General features: G+C 40.8%; 1 protein-coding gene across 12 annotated transcripts in view; it reads right to left on the bottom strand.

Moving 5' to 3' along the window:
* anks1ab (ankyrin repeat and sterile alpha motif domain containing 1Ab) overlaps positions 1-17273 on the bottom strand; it is a 65583-nt gene that overhangs the window by 9231 nt on the left and 39079 nt on the right. For 10 of the 12 annotated variants that reach the window (XR_004501676.2, XM_033626863.2, XM_033626862.2 and 7 more), the window contains 7 exons: positions 15746-15853; positions 10156-10329; positions 5481-5618; positions 5223-5294; positions 4821-4904; positions 4551-4688; positions 1834-2010 (listed from right to left, as the gene is read on the bottom strand). Coding sequence is in view for 11 of the 12 variants with exons in the window: in XM_033626863.2 (XP_033482754.1) it covers positions 1834-2010; positions 4551-4688; positions 4821-4904; positions 5223-5294; positions 5481-5618; positions 10156-10329; positions 15746-15853 (891 nt within the window). In the remaining variant the exon portion in view is untranslated. The remainder of the gene's footprint in view (positions 1-1833; positions 2011-4550; positions 4689-4820; positions 4905-5222; positions 5295-5480; positions 5619-10155; positions 10330-15745; positions 15854-17273) is intronic. The other 2 variants (XM_033626865.2, XM_078170353.1) reach the window with 1 other exon arrangement.

Here is a 17273-nt window from a genome sequence, read left to right as displayed (position 1 = left end):
CATCTTCAACAAACTCACAGAGCTAATGTAAATAAGCAGCTGTTTTTTCAGTCAGAAAAATTGACTATCGACAGCTAAAATTGAGAAGGTTGCTCTATCCACCTCTGTTGATATCAAGAACCCACTGTTTCAAATATTACAAAGAATCTGAAGTTGTAAATCTGTCACTGTTATCACCGACTACCTTTACTTGCACAAAATATTCCAGTTTTGCGAAAAAGACTTTACCGAAAAAGACAATATTCCCACTAAGTTGTTGACATGACTAATGACAAGGAATATTCCACTAATATTCCAGTTTTCACGCAGCGGTACATACTCAAATTCACATGCCCTCACATTATTGTTTATCATGTCAAAATATGCTGGATCCGCTTGTGTATCAAAATAGGATTTTATCACAGTTTTCCACCAGTGGTGACTTTTTCAACCGTGTAAACACAGCCTCCCTCTTTCATTCCTTCCACCAAGGTCTTGGAAAGGTCGGTGTTGCGATGTTTGGGCCTATCCAAGTGTGCTGGATGTCCTTCTGATCAGAAATGTGGGCTTTTTGTTCATGCATGCATCTCTACCCCACAGCCTTTGAAACTGTAGGCTAGTTGGTTTGTGTACAATGCATCTATGACAACAAAGAGCTGACTATGAACAGGCAAGAGCCTGTGCGTCACACACTGCTGTAAAAAATGCCAATTAAGACTGATATTAATAAATAAGAATGCTATTCAAAACTGAATAATGACAGCATATCCCAAGTCTTGATACTAAATTCCAAAAAAAAAGGCCTAATTCTGAATATCTAAATGGAATATGCGGTTAACATGACCTGCATCATATTCAGACTACTGTCATACTCAGAATAATAGTGGAATATTAGTGTGCAGGTAAACGTAGTCTCTGCAAACTGCACATGTGTTGTGCAAGAACAAGAAGCTTGGCAGGTGTAGCAACAGTAACTAAAGGGGGGATGGGAGTGAAGCGAACTGTCAATCTCTCCCTATGGAAAATAAAATGTAAAAAAACTGCACGGCTGTCACAGTCTGTTTAAACCAGCTAGATTTGGTAGCGTTCACACGGCAATAAAAAACATTAAAACAAATTGCAGCAGATAGGAGTCCCCCCCGTCTCATTTAAAACTTAAACAACCAGCCAGACTCATTATGCAGCTCTGTGATTACTCCATATATTATCCTTACAGGCAGGTAGTAAAACAAAGTGATTTGTGCCTCTGCATAAGCATGTGGTCTCACAGTGTGCCTGCTCCTGGCTGTGCCGCTCTTTCAGGTGACAGTGATCACTGAGTGCTCATTATATGCAGCCTGAGAGGTCAATGCATCAATGCGTAGCTCAGGGTATACGTCAACATATACGCAACACAATTAATCAATAGTGAGGAAGCGGCGGATGGGTCCAACCAGTGGGGCTGAGTCCTCAGAAAAGTCCCCGAGGAAATCATTTACCCGCCTGTAAGCAACAAATAAAACTATTCATTCATCATGTTTCGCATATGCACAAAAAAAAAAAATCTCCCCTGATCTGAGTGAGTCAGAGTTGAGGGGTGGGCGAGATGAAATTGGTCGCAAAGTAATGACTCATCACTTTCTACCACACACACAGCAAATCTTCCTTTGTAGGTGGCCCATTGGGGATTCAGTGGCGGGGAGAAAGTCGGTCACGAGGTCTGTGTACCTTTTCTGAATTATGATTGTACAACAGTGTGTTTCTACTCCTCCCTCTGTCCTCTTAACAACATAGAGCAAATTCAGCACACACACACACACTCAGAGATAACACGCGTTCAACATGTCTTTTAAAGAGCTGTAAGGTGGTACTCACTGCTGATCTCCGCATGCTGCTCCACGACTGAGATACAGGACGGCTGGTTTTGGTCTCTATGACCTCTGAGGTCAGAGATGTAGGTGGGACATAGTGTCTCGCCCTGGACTGCATCGCCATCTGATAGGCCACCTCAAACGCCTGTCCCAGTGTCAGGATGATCTCGTAGGTCTGCGTCTGTGTAGATAAAAAAAAAAAGTGTGTTGAAATCAGTCAACAGTGAACATAAAGTTAGGTCTTGGTAATTGTGACGGCCCCTCTGCTTGGTTCCTCTTTCTGTGTTTTCTCTCTGCAGGGCTGCTCACCAGAGGCACATTCAATCTTTAAATGGTGTCTACCATTTTGCAGGTTAAACGACATGTTTCCTCAAAAAGGTGTGAGGGCTTTAAGGTACTCTTTTCATGTTTGGTGGGAGTGTTGGAGGTGATCAGCAGCAATGTATATATAGAATATTTTCTAACAGATCTTGACTTACTGTGCATGCAATTTTTGTTTTTATTTCACTTTTGCTTTGGTGATGTATGCATATATTGCCATACCAATACGGCCCCTTTAAATTGTATTGAATTAATCCTCGCCGTATTAAAAGGCAGTGTGCCTGCATTACACAACAGGGTGTTCAACACACCACTGTTTCTGTTTAAATAAGTGTTTTGTTAGTTTTGTCAAGGCTGAACGCAGCCCCGGGGCACGTGCGTGTTGCAGTCTGCACCGTTATCCTACAGTTTCTAGGTTGAACAACATTTCCTCGAAACGGTGTGCAACAGGCTTAGAGGCATGTTTTCTCTCATTAGGTGGATGTGACAGAGGTGTTGCCCCATCAGCAGCGACATGTACATTAACATTGCTATTAAAAGGCACTGCGCTTACATAACACAACAGGGTGTTCAACACACCACCGTTTCAGTTCTGAATAAATGTTTTGCCACTTGCCAGGGAGCTGAAGGCAGCCCTGATTGAGTGTAATCAGTGGCATTGGAAACACCTGGGCCCGCTGTGAGCACCATGCATACAGGAGAGAGCTGCAACCAGTCCTGGTGCGGGCACATCTCCTCTCACCAAACATCATGTTTTTATTATTTTTGAGTAAATAAATCATACCCATGTGTGTCGCCATTTTTGTCACAGTCTCAGAGCCAGGCTGTGACACTGACAGAAAAGAAAGTTGCCATTACAGCTGGCGCTCAAGATAGAAACAACTTCTTCACAGTTCTTTGGTTTTACAACAGATTTTAAGTGAGTTTACATTAACCTTAAAGAGATTTAGTGTATAGGCCCTTTGCTTGTGTGTATGACAAATAATATAACCGTTCAAACAACTCTTAGTAGAAGCCTTACGCTTACACAAATGTGACTAAACATTTGGTACAAGTTCTGTTGAACAATTTAGCCATGTAGCTTGGAATCAAAATCTACTGTAAGTATATATTTAGTGACTTCTGACTGTTAGTCTAAACAAACAATTAACAGTTATTTTCTTGGGTTTGCAAATGCTTGTTTTCAACAATTTGTCGTGCATCACACACAAAAACCACTACACAGCACACAAAAGCGCTGCACTTCACATTGTTAGGGTAATTGCTCTGTATAATTATCCTTTGGCTCCTGTTTGAATATCACATTTTCAGAGAAAAGCAGAAACAGTTTTCACATGACATTTTGCAACCATGGAGCAGATGTGTTAAATACAAATAGGTGTATCTTAAAATCGTGTTTTGGCCTCACGAAAACTTTCATCATTACGATAAAGTCTCCCTGCAGTTAACCGACACTCCACAGTGATCCGTCTGCAAAAGAGAAAAGATTGTCTTCGACCTTTAAAGAAGCTGAGATGCAAATTACAGCATCATCTGTGACTGCATATAGAAAATGCCATGCATAGCGGGAGTGGAACTTCAATCAAGCCATTTGATGAGCCAATCAAGGAATTAATGTCCACAGGATGCTGCATGCAGGTTTACCTGCGGGATATTGGAGATCCCACAAAGGACACCTTGTTTATTCTAAATTATTCAATGATGAATTTACCAAAAGCTCAAGAAATACGAAGATATATGGGATTCCTTGATAGATTGTATGGAAATGTTACAGCTACACTATCAGAGGTAGGAATAAAAGTCGATTCTTGGATGAGCTGTACGTTTCTGATGACTGTACAAAATGGATGGTGAATGTATATCCATTTATTTTCATCTGCTTATCCATGGCCAGGTCGCAGCAAGGGCAGCAGGCTGAACAAGGTACTCCAGACGTCCCTCTCCCCTGCAACACTTTCCAGCTCCTCCTGGGGATCCCGGGGCATTCCCAGGCCGATGAGATATATAATCCCTCCAGCGTGTTCTGGGTCTGCCCCGGGCCTCCTTCCAGTTGGACGTGCCTGGAAAACCTCTAATAGGAGGTGCCCAGGAGGCATCCTGATCAGATGCCCGATTTACCTCAACTGGCCCTTGTCGATGTGAAGGAGCAGCTGCTCTACGCCAAGCTCCCTCCAAATGCCTAAGCTCCTCAACCTACCTCTAAAGCTGAGCCCAGCCACCCTATGGAGGAAACTCCTTTTAGCTACTTGTATCCGCAATCACACTCTTGCGGTCACTACCCAAAGCTCATGACCATAGGTGTGGATCCGAACGTAGATGGACAAGTAAATCGAGAGCTTTATGTTTATGCACTTTGTTCATATTTTTCTAACTTAAACAGGACAGAGTTGTATTACTCACCACTTCCACAGTGCTGAAGACGTGACAGAAGTGGTGGCCACTCTTCAGATCCTTGGTAATGTAAGCAAAAGTACAGAGGTCATCTGGGTCCTGGGCGGCGCAGGAAATGTTCCTGATCTCATGCTCCGCAACTATAGTCTAATGGAGACAGGAAGGAAGCGAGCGCTTACTGGAAATCAACCACTAATGAAGGGCTGAGAGAGTCGACTGCAATGTTTGGGTTGGACCGATCGATGTGCGCGGAGACACACAAACATACTTTCCCATTACCTTCGTGGCTGCATCAATAAACTTGACCCCTCTATAGGTAATGGACAGTATGACGACCGGACCCTTTCTGGAGTCCTTTGATTTCTGCAGGAAACACAATAAAAAGAGTGAGAGACGAGAACATACAGAACAACAAAACACGACAGCTCATGCACTCTAGATGTCATTATAGAAATAATTATGCACGAGGATGATCTCAGTCTGGGAAAAGTAATTGTCAGCTGTATTCCTCATCTGTAACCCTGTCATTTCATGTCTGACATTTTCATTGTTTGTTTGCTGGAATTATTTATTTTTTATTCATTTATTTTAACCAATAAAACATTCTTCAGTTCTTCAAAATGTCAGAGCAAATTAAATGAGAAGAAAACAATATTTTTGCAGCCTTTCAGTGATACTTACCCTAATTTTAGCACAGGCATCTTGTGTGGACTCAATCCCTCGTAGATCCCTGATTATCATTGATCCTAGGTACTAGGAGAAGAAATCAAAGCACACACTACATGTTCACTACACAGTGCAGGATGGAGGCACCAGGTGCAGTAAATTACATAAATTATCCCTGTCAATCTGTTTTATGGTAAACAATAAGTAATTCTGTCATCAATAAAAATCAGTGTATGTCTGCGTCGATGCTGAAGGCAGTGAAAAGTGACTTACGGTTGCCTCGTACCCGCAGGAGTCCAGGATTAGCTTCTCAGGCTGGTGATGCCAGGCGGACACCGTGGCGTAGGTAGCAGAATGGCTTGGCGGCCGGAGGTTTAGACGAGACTCTTTGTGCCGTTCACTCTGTCTGTCCTGCAGAGATGCAAAATCACTGGTTGGTGAAAACAAAAGAAAGAGGAAAACACAACCAACATTGGTGACATTAAACATATTATATACTTGTATAACGACAGTGGGAATCCTTTTCTCTTGGTAAGTATAGACCAGCGTTTCTTAAATGGTATGGGTACTGCAGGGGGTCTGTGAGATGTTTTTTAAATGTTAGTTTAAAAAATATCCCAGCTGGCAGGGGACGTCAATATGCATCAGAAAGATGTTGGACTATTACATCGAACAGACGTCAAATTTTGGTTGGAATAAAAATTGGGCTAACGATATTTTAGATGTCTAATGACAATAGAATTTCACGTTGATCCATATAATTAACAAAAATGGGAGAAAGAATCAGACAAAAATACAACCATATTGGCAAGAGATTGCAGCTGAGATTCATAAGATAATTGGGATGGATTTTGTCTATTCATTTGTCAGGTTATACTTAGGAAAAATATCTGAAAGTGCCCCAAACAAATAAGTATTTATTAAAGATACTTTTGGCAAGTAGCAGGAAAGCCATAAGTCACAAATGGCTGCAAGTTAGTCCTCCAACATTGGTCCAATGGTTGGGGATTATAGATGAAATATACTGTATGGAAAGACTTACTTGTATTTTAAGACCAGAGATGGAAAAATGTGCAAAATACTGTGAGAAATGGATTGTGTATAAACGCTGTTGAGAAAGGTGCGACACCATATGCCTGTTTAGTGAAAAATGTACTGGGAATTGACCTTGTAACACCCATGACGACCTCATGTTCTTTCTTTCTTAGATTAAAAAAAAAAAAGATAGAAAAAAAAGAGAGACTAACTGTTGCTCTTTAACGTCAAGATGACATTAGAATGAAACATTTGGAGGACATTTGATTTTATTTTCTTAACTCAACTTTAAACGTCATGTTGTCATTATCCTATGTCAAATTGACGCTGGCATTAGATATTGTGAAACCAATGTTTAGACTGATCGAATAAATGTTTTGGGACCATTTAGTAGTTTGCATTAGGTTAGTTTAGTCTCCAGATTTTTGGTTAGGGGGTTACGGTTTTGCTTCATGTCTGGGCCCCTATTCTCAAGCTTTCGATAGCTTATCAGGGTCTTTCATTTCACATCTCCATTATTTCTTATCAATTCTACCTGTATTTTTTAGCTGTTTTTGTAAATAAAATTGTGAATTGAATTTAATTGAAAAATAATCTGATACTGAAATTTTGTCACCTGACGTTACAACCTATATTCCACCAAATATCAAAGTCTAATGATGCTGGTGGCCAGCTGGGATCAGTCATGCATAATTCCTAAAATAATTCTACTATAATAAATTTAAAAAATGTAAATGTACGTTTGATAAACGATGTACCATTTCACATTCAATAGCTCTATATTCAGTGCAATCATGTCAACTGTCAAAAAAATGGGATCATCTCAACATTTTTTTCACCTGTGTTTCAGACCAACAATGTTTTACAGTGGTCAGGAGGTACTGAGCTTCAAAAACATTTCAAAAGGGGTATATTGTTAGAAGGAGTTTGTGAGCCACTGGTGTAGACAATAAAGAATGATAAGATGCTGTATTTTGTGCATATTAGACTCCTGACTGCTGGAATATTAGTGTGAAGGCAACTCAAGTGTGCTCAGTCAGCACTTTACAGTAATACAAGTCCTTTTTGATCTGCTGGTACGCTCATAAATATTCATGCGCACGGTCGGGCCTTTAGGTCAGTGTGGGCTGTGCTCAGCTCTTTCATAAATCACCTGTCAGAGTAAAATATACTACTGACAATAATCCACCAAGCATTTAGGAAAATGATAAGTATTGATTTTAGATATAATGGATCCTGAGTGCTGCAGTCGTTCCCGACGTTTCGCTTATCTGCGGACACTCCTCTGTGTTTTCTCTTTGACCGCAGTAAGTCAGACACGAGGCATGTCAGTTCAACTGTTTGTGTGTGTCGGAGTTTGACCTTTAGCAAATGGTAAAATTTGATCACTGAGTTATTCTTGGTTCAATTCCTTAAAGAGGAACACAAGAAATTCAGGGAAGCACATAAGAACTGAATTCATGTCAATGGAAGAAGATGCCGTATTTAGTTTTTCAAATTTAGTAAAAATCAGAGCTACTATGGAGACAGTTGATCTTAATGTGTGAGTTAGTTAAAATATACTAGATGAGTCTAACGGCCACAGTGCCTCTAGAAAAAGTTACATAACTGATAAATATGTTTTTTTATGGCATTCATGATGGAAATGTAACATGCTTTAGTAGCTGAGAAGATTACGAGAACAGCTGTATTATTGCTAGTTTTTTCTGATACAATGCAAAATTTTAGGACAGTTCAATGCACAGTATGTAGTTTCTGTTATTTCTGCAGCAGAGTGGGATCATGGGAGTTGCTGTCTTCATTGTTTAACAAACATCGTGAAAGTCTATCTATTGTGACTCGAGCACAAATTATGTTTAAGAATGAGAACACGCATAAAGGATCTGATATGCCAAGCCGATGGTCAGCCATCGGTCAATGTTGGGCTGTCGGTGAGCATCTGTCACCCTAGTTGGTGTGGTGTTTTCAGCCTACATCAGTTTTTTTTTTTAGCCATTTTAGAATCGGTGTTAGCTTCATGATTGTGTTGCTGATGTTGTATCGTTATAATGTTACCATATGCATTAGCTTTGTGGTCGGAGTAAGCTGGATTGAAACATCATGTCAGTGTATTACATTTCTTCTGGATTGCTGTGTTGCAAAATGGCATGCAATTAATAAAAAAAAAAGTGGTGTGTGGCAGGAAAGAAAAAATGCTGTATTGCTGTTATTGAGTACATCTATGTGATACTGTGTAATTTTCAAAGACGTATCATCTGGTGTTTCCCTGAAAGTTAGAGCAACTAGAGGGAGTAAAGGGGATGTGATGCCATAGACAGGCGACCAAATGTAACAAACCATGTCTTGAATAAATTGAGAGATGATGAGAGTCGCTGGGTTTGAACATTGTTGGAAACATTTCAGAATAATGTACGTACACAACTTAACAAAATATATAACATAGGTCTAGTTGTTTTAAGACATTTCAATGCGGAAAAGTATTGAAAGTATTAGGGTGTGTATCCACAGCGTTTTTCTTTAGCAGAAAGGGGGTTGCAGGGGGTTGCAGGGTGCTGCGGAGGCTTCACCCCTGGGCTTTTGGTATTAATGATTTACATGTGGGGTTTTTTTCTATGACAGCAATGTCTTGACCTTGACATTAGCTAGGCAGCTAACATAATGCTACATTAACAGAGGCTTGGCGACACAGTTAAGAACAAGCTTCCAACACATATGGTGATGAAAACACAATACTAACCAACAACGTTCAGTGTCCGACCGATATGCTCCAACAAAGGAATTTTCCGTCTTTGTTGTGAAAGTTAGACAGTAGCTAAAGGAGAGGCAGTGACATCACTAGTACCCGAGTTGTCCAACGAGAAGCACTAAGAGCAGCAGCACAAAAAAGCCAGAGGGCTCTGAAAATAGTCCTGGACATAAGGCTTTTTCTCCAGGTGGCCAAATGCAGCTGCATACACGTTTTCCACACTGGAAACAACTGTAAAAAGACACCAGCACTCACAAAAAAAACTCTGTGTGGACACAGGCCGTTAAACCTTTCACTGCACTGAATATCAGTCATGTGATTTTAACACTTTTTCCATATTGTGGAATATATCAAAATTTGGAAGAATTATCTTATGAATTCATCCAAATCATACAGCCCTAATGGAGGGTACATTAAGCTAACTAAATCTTGAGAATGTCTTAAATATATGTAATAGATGGCAGTTTTTCAGCCTGAATCAGAGGCGCTGCGCTTCATAAAATTAGCTCCTGTGTTATATAATACTTATACTCAGTTGCCAGATTATTGGGTACACCTAGCTAAAACTAGTCTAATACAACTGTCCTGCAATAAAATAATGTTGTTTCTTTTAATAAGATATTCAACTTAATGGTTTTAGAGGATGTGGTTTGTGGTGGTGCTCCTGATAAACTGGCAGCCGAGTATATTATAAAACATTTGGCCAATTCATCGAATTAAATGTGTGTTCAATCAAAGTACTTCATCATGTTGATACAAAAACAATATAAAAATCCGATATTTCCATGGAGCAGTCCTGCTTATTGATGTCCAACATTGTCCATGATGGTCCAATAATCCATCCAGAGATATTAAAGTGATAGCTACCACCATGTGAATGGTAGATGTAATTCTCATCATCTCATTGTGCTGGAGATATTGTCGCATCGCTCAACCCTAATTACCCTTTGCTGTTTCTCTGGTTACACTCTGACGTTGCTGTGGTTCTTTGGGCCTGCCCACTATGATTTAACTCAACCAGTGGGTTCAGTTTTTCATCCAGCATGGCTCATGTGACAAGACACCCCGACACGTCTAACTTTGTACAGCATCCTCCTCTATTATTCAGCTAGTCGCTCACTGGTGGTTTCCCAGTGGACGACAGAAGTGAAGTAAGGTGGGACTCACTACAGAGCGCGGCCTCTCACTATATGAACGCAGAGAAACACTACACACATCTTGGTCAACTCCTCTCCGCCTCCGGTCCGACTCAGCCAAGGGCAGGAGCATGTCCATGGAGCGACTGGTGTAGGGGTCCATCTGACTGAGTGGAGATGTCGTCTGGGACAGGAGGTCATGGAACTGCCATGCACGCACACACACAGTCACACAAAAGAGTACAAACACACACACACACAGCACAGCACAGATTAATGATTTGACAGCACTGTCTACATGGGCTGGTTTCCCTGATCTACATCCAAGCTTAATCCTCGACAAAAGAGCCTCTTCCATGGAGATTCTCAATTCTTTTTAGCCCAGTTTAATCTGCCTGGGAAATCACCCCTGAGTATTTAACTGTTGTGAACATAATGATATTGAAGAATCTCATTCCAAAATTAGATATGTGCGGCTGGAAAAAAAGAAGGATCCATTTTCTCATAAAATTATGTTGGCATAGAAATAAAGCTTGTCATGCCACGTTGTTTAACTAGTTTAACCTAAGCTCTGATTCTGATTGTTGATCAATGAGAAAAGTACCAGGGTGTCATCATCGATGTTGTCAACTGAAATACTGAGCACTAAAACAACACATCTGAACAAACGTGAACCCATTTCAGACAAAAAAGAAAAACATTCTGTATCTTTTATAGACATCAGTGACACTAAATATGGGTTTTATTGAAGCCATAAGCAGAACAGCCTTTCTAATTGGGCATATTGAGCACACCCGATCTTTTCACCAAATTAGCACTGACAGTGTGTTTCTGCACCTGATGGTTAAATAGCAGCACTAACGATGCTGCAGTCTGATTCACACTCTCAATCCTGCAAGGTGCTTTAGATTAAAACATTTTGGCAGATGCTATTTGCACCCAGGTGTTCATAGCCAGCAATGATATCTGCACCTATTTACACGCGAGTTTATGTCCTGAGCGTCCTAGCAATTTCGAAATATGACATTAACACAAACTGGTCGATTCAGCTATTCTGCTAAGATGTATGTACACAGTGTGCATTCAGCAGCTTTTTACATCCTAGAAATAGAAAATAATAAGTCAACTAAGTCTAAGAATAAAAAGCCAATGTAAATTTATACTGGACTCAAACCTCAGTCTCCTGCGTGAAAGTCCTGTGCTTGACCTACTCATTAACAACATCTTATTTCCTCTGAGGACTGTGTTGCTCTCTATACTACCTCACCTGACTTTCTGGCAGTACGTGTGAGTTTTTCCTTAAAAATTTACCTCTCCAATCTCAGAATTTCCATAATATCCTTATCCTAATCAGCTCCAACCACCACACATCAACGTGATGAGTACTAACCAATTACTGCACACAGTTGGATCCATAATAACTCGTTGTAGGGATGTGTGTCAATGGCTGCAGTGTGACTATTTTCATCAGAGTGCAAACACACTCTGAAACATTTTTCCTAGACTGTACTTTGTTATTTTGTGATTGTAGAGTAGAGATGATATCAAGTCAGTGACACCTAATGAAGTGCCAAAAATGAAGACCATATAATACTGTGACTTTGAACTGTATCAGTTTCTACATCCCAACATAGCAGTAGCATGTTACAGTAATACTATTCCTTTTTCAGTAACGGGTAGTCTAACGAATTATCAATTAAATGTCAGTAATAATATTACAGTTATCAAAAATAAATAAATAAACAAAATTAAAAAAAATGCATTTTGTTGTAACCCTTCTAAGCATTGGAAATCCAACAATCAGTGACATCCCTGGATTTATTTTTCAAACATTCTGGTGGCATCTCTACTACCAACTCTGTCAAATACACCACCCTCGACTTCACCACACTACAGACTGTATGGGTTGTTGCCAGGGACAGTTGCGAGAGTTCGCCCAACTGCACATACACGGTGACGGGGCTAATTGTTAGCATCACACAGTTAACATCACCCAACAGTCATTAACAGGTTTACCAACAGAGTTGAGCCATTTCGGTGTCAGTTTGAGATTGTTGGATGTTAGCAACTGCTGCCGTGTTAGCTCCTGCTAACCGGGCAGACGGGGAACTGACTGTTTTGCTGGGTGGAGAGCTGCTCTGGACACAGCAGCAACAGAGATTGTGCTGATCCAGCAAGGAGTTAGCAAATGCAAAAAGGATCAGATACAGGCATCGCATGACTGGAGACATTTCGATACTACTTGGCACTGGGTTATCTTGGCCAATACATTAAAAAGGTATCAAGTATCAATACCCAGCCCAAGCAGGTGGTGGTACTAAGGCTCTATCCACTGCAAAACACAACCTCAAACCTCCTAAAACACCTACTACAGCTGACAGCACAACACAAATGAAGCTCATGGAACACACCCCACCATAGGTGAGCCCTCTGCAGTCGTGAAGCAAGACTGTAGTCCTACACTGGTGAAACAACCAAAACTTTATTTTAATTGTGGACAGCAGGCCACAAGTGACAAAGAACTACTGAAGCTTGTGGCTAAATATGTGGTGAGTGAAATGTTGCCTATCTCCATGACAAACTCTCCATCACTCAGACAGATCACTGCGGAAAATACCTGTCACAAGAAACAGAAGACCCCATGTAAAAAATTTACAGTACTGGCCAAAAGTTTGGACACACCTTCTCATTCAATGCGTTTTCTTTATTTTCATGACTATTTACATTGTAGATTCTCACTGAAGGCATCAAAACTATGAATGAACACATGTGGAGTTATGTACTTAACAAAAAAAGGTGAAATAACTGAAAACATGTTTTATATTCTAGTTTCTTCAAAATAGCCACCCTTTGCTCTGATTACTGCTTTGCACACTCTTGGCATTCTCTCCATGAGCTTCAAGAGGTAGTCACCTGAAATGGTTTTCCAACAGTCTTGAAGGAGTTCCCAGAGGTGTTTAGCACTTGTTGGCCCCTTTGCCTTCACTCTACGGTCCAGCTCACCCCAAACCATCTCGATTGGGTTCAGGTCCGGTGACTGTGGAGGCCAGGTCATCTGCCGCAGCACTCCATCACTCTCCTTCTTGGTCAAATAGCCCTTACACAGCCTGGAGGTGTGTTTGGGGTCATTGTCCTGTTGAAAAATAAATGATCGTCCAACTAAACGCAAGTCGCATGTCGCTGCAGGATGCTGTGGTAGCCATGCTGGTTCAGTGTGCCTTCAATTTTGAATAAATCCCCAACAGTGTCACCAGCAAAACACCCCCACACCATCACACCTCCTCCTCCATGCTTCACAGTGGGAACCAGGCATGTGGAATCCATCCGTTCACCTTTTCTGCGTCTCACAAAGACACGGTGGTTGGAACCAAAGATCTCAAATTTGGACTCATCAGACCAAAGCACAGATTTCCACTGGTCTAATGTCCATTTCTTGTGTTTCTTGGCCCAAACAAATCTCTTCTGCTTGTTGCCTCTCCTTAGCAGTGGTTTCCTAGCAGCTATTTGACCATGAAGGCCTGATTCACGCAGTCTCCTCTTAACAGTTGTTCTAGAGATGGGTCTGCTGCTAGAACTCTGTGTGGCATTCATCTGGTCTCTGATCTGAGCTGCTGTTAACTTGCGATTTCTGAGGCTGGTGACTCGGATGAACTTATCCTCAGAAGCAGAGGTGACTCTTGGTCTTCCTTTCCTGGGTCGGTCCTCATGTGTGCCAGTTTCGTTGTAGCGCTTGATGGTTTTTGCGACTCCACTTGGGGACACATTTAAAGTTTTTGCAATTTTCCGGACTGACTGACCTTCATTTCTTAAAGTAATGATGGCCACTCGTTTTTCTTTAGTTAGCTGATTGGTTCTTGCCATAATATGAATTTTAACAGTTGTCCAATAGGGCTGTCGGCTGTGTATTAACCTGACTTCTGCACAGCACAACTGATGGTCCCAACCCCATTGATAAAGCAAGAAATTCCACTAATTAACCCTGATAAGGCACACCTGTGAAGTGGAAACCATTTCAGGTGACTACCTCTTGAAGCTCATGGAGAGAATGCCAAGAGTGTGCAAAGCAGTAATCAGAGCAAAGGGTGGCTATTTTGAAGAAACTAGAATATAAAACATGTTTTCAGTTATTTCACCTTTTTTTGTTAAGTACATAACTCCACATGTGTTCATTCATAGTTTTGATGCCTTCAGTGAGAATCTACAATGTAAATAGTCATGAAAATAAAGAAAACGCATTGAATGAGAAGGTGTGTCCAAACTTTTGGCCTGTACTGTACATGAAACCAAAAAGTAATATAATGAGTCATAGTAGGGCTGCACAGTATATCGTTTAATACATTGTAATCACGGTGATGACAGATGGTATCGGTAGAAAACTGCACTTTAAAAATGGAACTATGACTTCTTCATTGGTGCCTTTTGTGCTCAGTTCAATGTTCAATTGACCTTTCACTAAGCCCCGCCGCTTCGTGATAGTCTGTCAAGCTGTTGGAGCAATCATGGAGCCCACTCTGTAACTAACTGCACTCCCTGAAGAGATATTATCAATTTTTTTGGAAAAATGAAAGAGTGATTCCAGAGAGAAGCAGACAGAGGGGTCTACAGTCTGTGTTTGAAGGATATATCCAGGATGTCAAACTGACTCAGCAGCAACAACAGGTTAAAAAGACAAAGATAGTTAGAAGCTAAAGCTGAACTATAGGCTACAGATCACAGTGTAACACTGCACCACCACATCACTGGGCATCGAGACAGAAGACAATGAACACAAAGGGAAACTTTGCCAATATTCGGTGTTTGGCTTCCCCCCTGTGCCACCAGCTGTCAGACCTCCACCACCGGATGAGTGGGAGCTCCAAGGGAAGCCAAACAATGTGCTTCTGTAGACACTGCGATTATACACAGCTGGTTGAATATTTCTGGCTCCTGTACATCAGAGTGGGTCTTTACTCAGTGTATAATCATTAAAAAGCAAAAGCAGCATGTGTATACATTCAGTAGGCTATATCTTCAGTAGCTAGCTTGCTAACCCTACACTTTTCAGGGTTTGATTTTGGTTTTGGAACATGGAAGAAACAACATCTTTTTCTAACCTCTCCAGGTAACAAGTATCATTAATACAACTGCCATAGACACAGTGTTTGGTTAAAAATCCACAAAAACAGCCTGAAAATGAGGGAAATTTGAAACGATTGCATTAGAGTCAATGGAGCACAGCTGTGTTGATGTCAGACCCTTGTTGGACCCAGCTGATGCTACAATATGATTAGCCAGTCTGTGTTCATGTGGCAGGACTTAGTTAAGGGTGAAATTGTTCAATAAAGCAACGTTGAAAATAATTTCCTTTCATTTTTACAATTCAAAAAGTAGTTTGTTGAACTTTTGCAGTATACTGAAAGGAGCAGAAAGGCAGAACTGAGCACATTTTAATTTAATTTTAATTTTATTATTGCAGCAAGTAATATCATTATGGCATATTTTCCTTATATTGTGCAGCCCTAATGAGTAATGTAACAAATTATTGTTGGCAGGGAGTAATATGTAAAGTAATAATATTAGTATTGAAAAGAATAACAAGTAATTTTCTGAGTAGCGAGCCCAACACTGATCACCAGTCTTACCATAATTGGGGACAGACGGCGGGACTTCGATGGCGCCTCTTCATAGGGTCTCTCTGCTAGAGAGGCGATGATCCTCTTCCTGTGGCCCAGGGGACCAATCTTAATAACCTACAGAGGACAACATCAGTGCTTTGTCACATCAATATCGCAAACACAAGAATTTATTTAGACAACGCTAATAGAGATACATCCAAAATACACTGACACAGAGTTGGTGGCATGCAGCCCTCACTGGCAGACATCCACAGGCAAACAGAAATGACTCTCGTCAATAATTCAGCCTCAATCTGTTTTGCTGTAAGCTTAAAGTACAGCACTGTCTCCTTCCTGGGACACTCTATAATTCACGATCCATTTTTGGACATGGTGCTTAAATAACAGAGGAGAATTTGGTGATTTATGGGATGACAGCAGGTAATATGCAAATGACCAAGTGATTTTTCAATAAAATATATAGCGAAGATCCACTGCATTTGTCACAATTTGAATATGTTTTTAATTTACAGTTGTAGTAGTGCAGGATCACCTGACACATCTATCCATGGTATCTCTGTTGCTTTAAACCTTTTACAAAATGCCATATCCGCTTGTGTGGCTAAAACCCTCAGAGGAGGAAACATAGGTTAATTTTATGTAGTCAAAACTCATTATCTTAATACTGTATATTTGCATAATTGGCTATTAACATTCACGCTCATCCTGTAAAGGTGGATGTCGAGTGATTAATGTTACATTCGCAATTACGTCGCTGGTACAAAATATTCCATAAAAGGCTCGTATGGCTCTTTGTCTGAAGGCTTCAATTATTTATTCAGTGAGAGTCGGAGGCAGATGAGGCAACTGGTCTGTAGTCTGGATTTCTGGTGCTGCTTTCCTTTTTCTCATGTTCAGATTCCCAGTGAGACCAGTGTGCATGAGGTGTAAGAAATTTTTAAATAGTAATAAAGAGCCCTGGGATTGCATGAGAACATAAACCAGCTCGTAGATCAAATTGATGGTTGATACTGAGATGCTGTAAGATGCTGAAGAGGATGTAGGAAATGTAATGGCCAAAGCGAGTCTTGCCAAGGCGCTCACAGGCAGTTCTGCTACTCTGCACACTGAAAGTAATGTGCCTTCCTCTCACACCCATCTCTCTGTACTGCATCGCAGTCTGCTGGACACCGTCCCTCACACACTGCATATACAGTATGTTTGGCTGCTGCTGCTGCTACTACTGCAGCTGTTGCTGGTTTCTGCCATTTTGCCACCACTGTCTTTCTATTAATCACACTCAAACACATAGAAATACAGTGATGAGAAGGAAAACATGATCGCTGTAAATGCTCCCGCCTTCTGTGACCGCTCATCAACATACCAGATCATGTGGCTGCCCGTCATGACATAAACGATGTTAATGTCTACATGATTACATCACTACTACTACAGCCTCCATTGCTACTTCTACTACCAGCCTTTACGAATTCCCATTAGGGATGGGCATTTTAAATAATTTCTATATTCAAGTACTTGCATTAAATTATTATCG

The sequence above is a fragment of the Epinephelus lanceolatus genome, chromosome 1, assembly GCF_041903045.1.
Source record: "Epinephelus lanceolatus isolate andai-2023 chromosome 1, ASM4190304v1, whole genome shotgun sequence".
In the NCBI taxonomy this organism is placed as follows: domain Eukaryota; kingdom Metazoa; phylum Chordata; class Actinopteri; order Perciformes; family Serranidae; genus Epinephelus; species Epinephelus lanceolatus.
The sequence above is the reverse complement of the archived record's forward strand: the minus strand, read 5'-3'. Positions and strand labels throughout refer to the sequence as shown.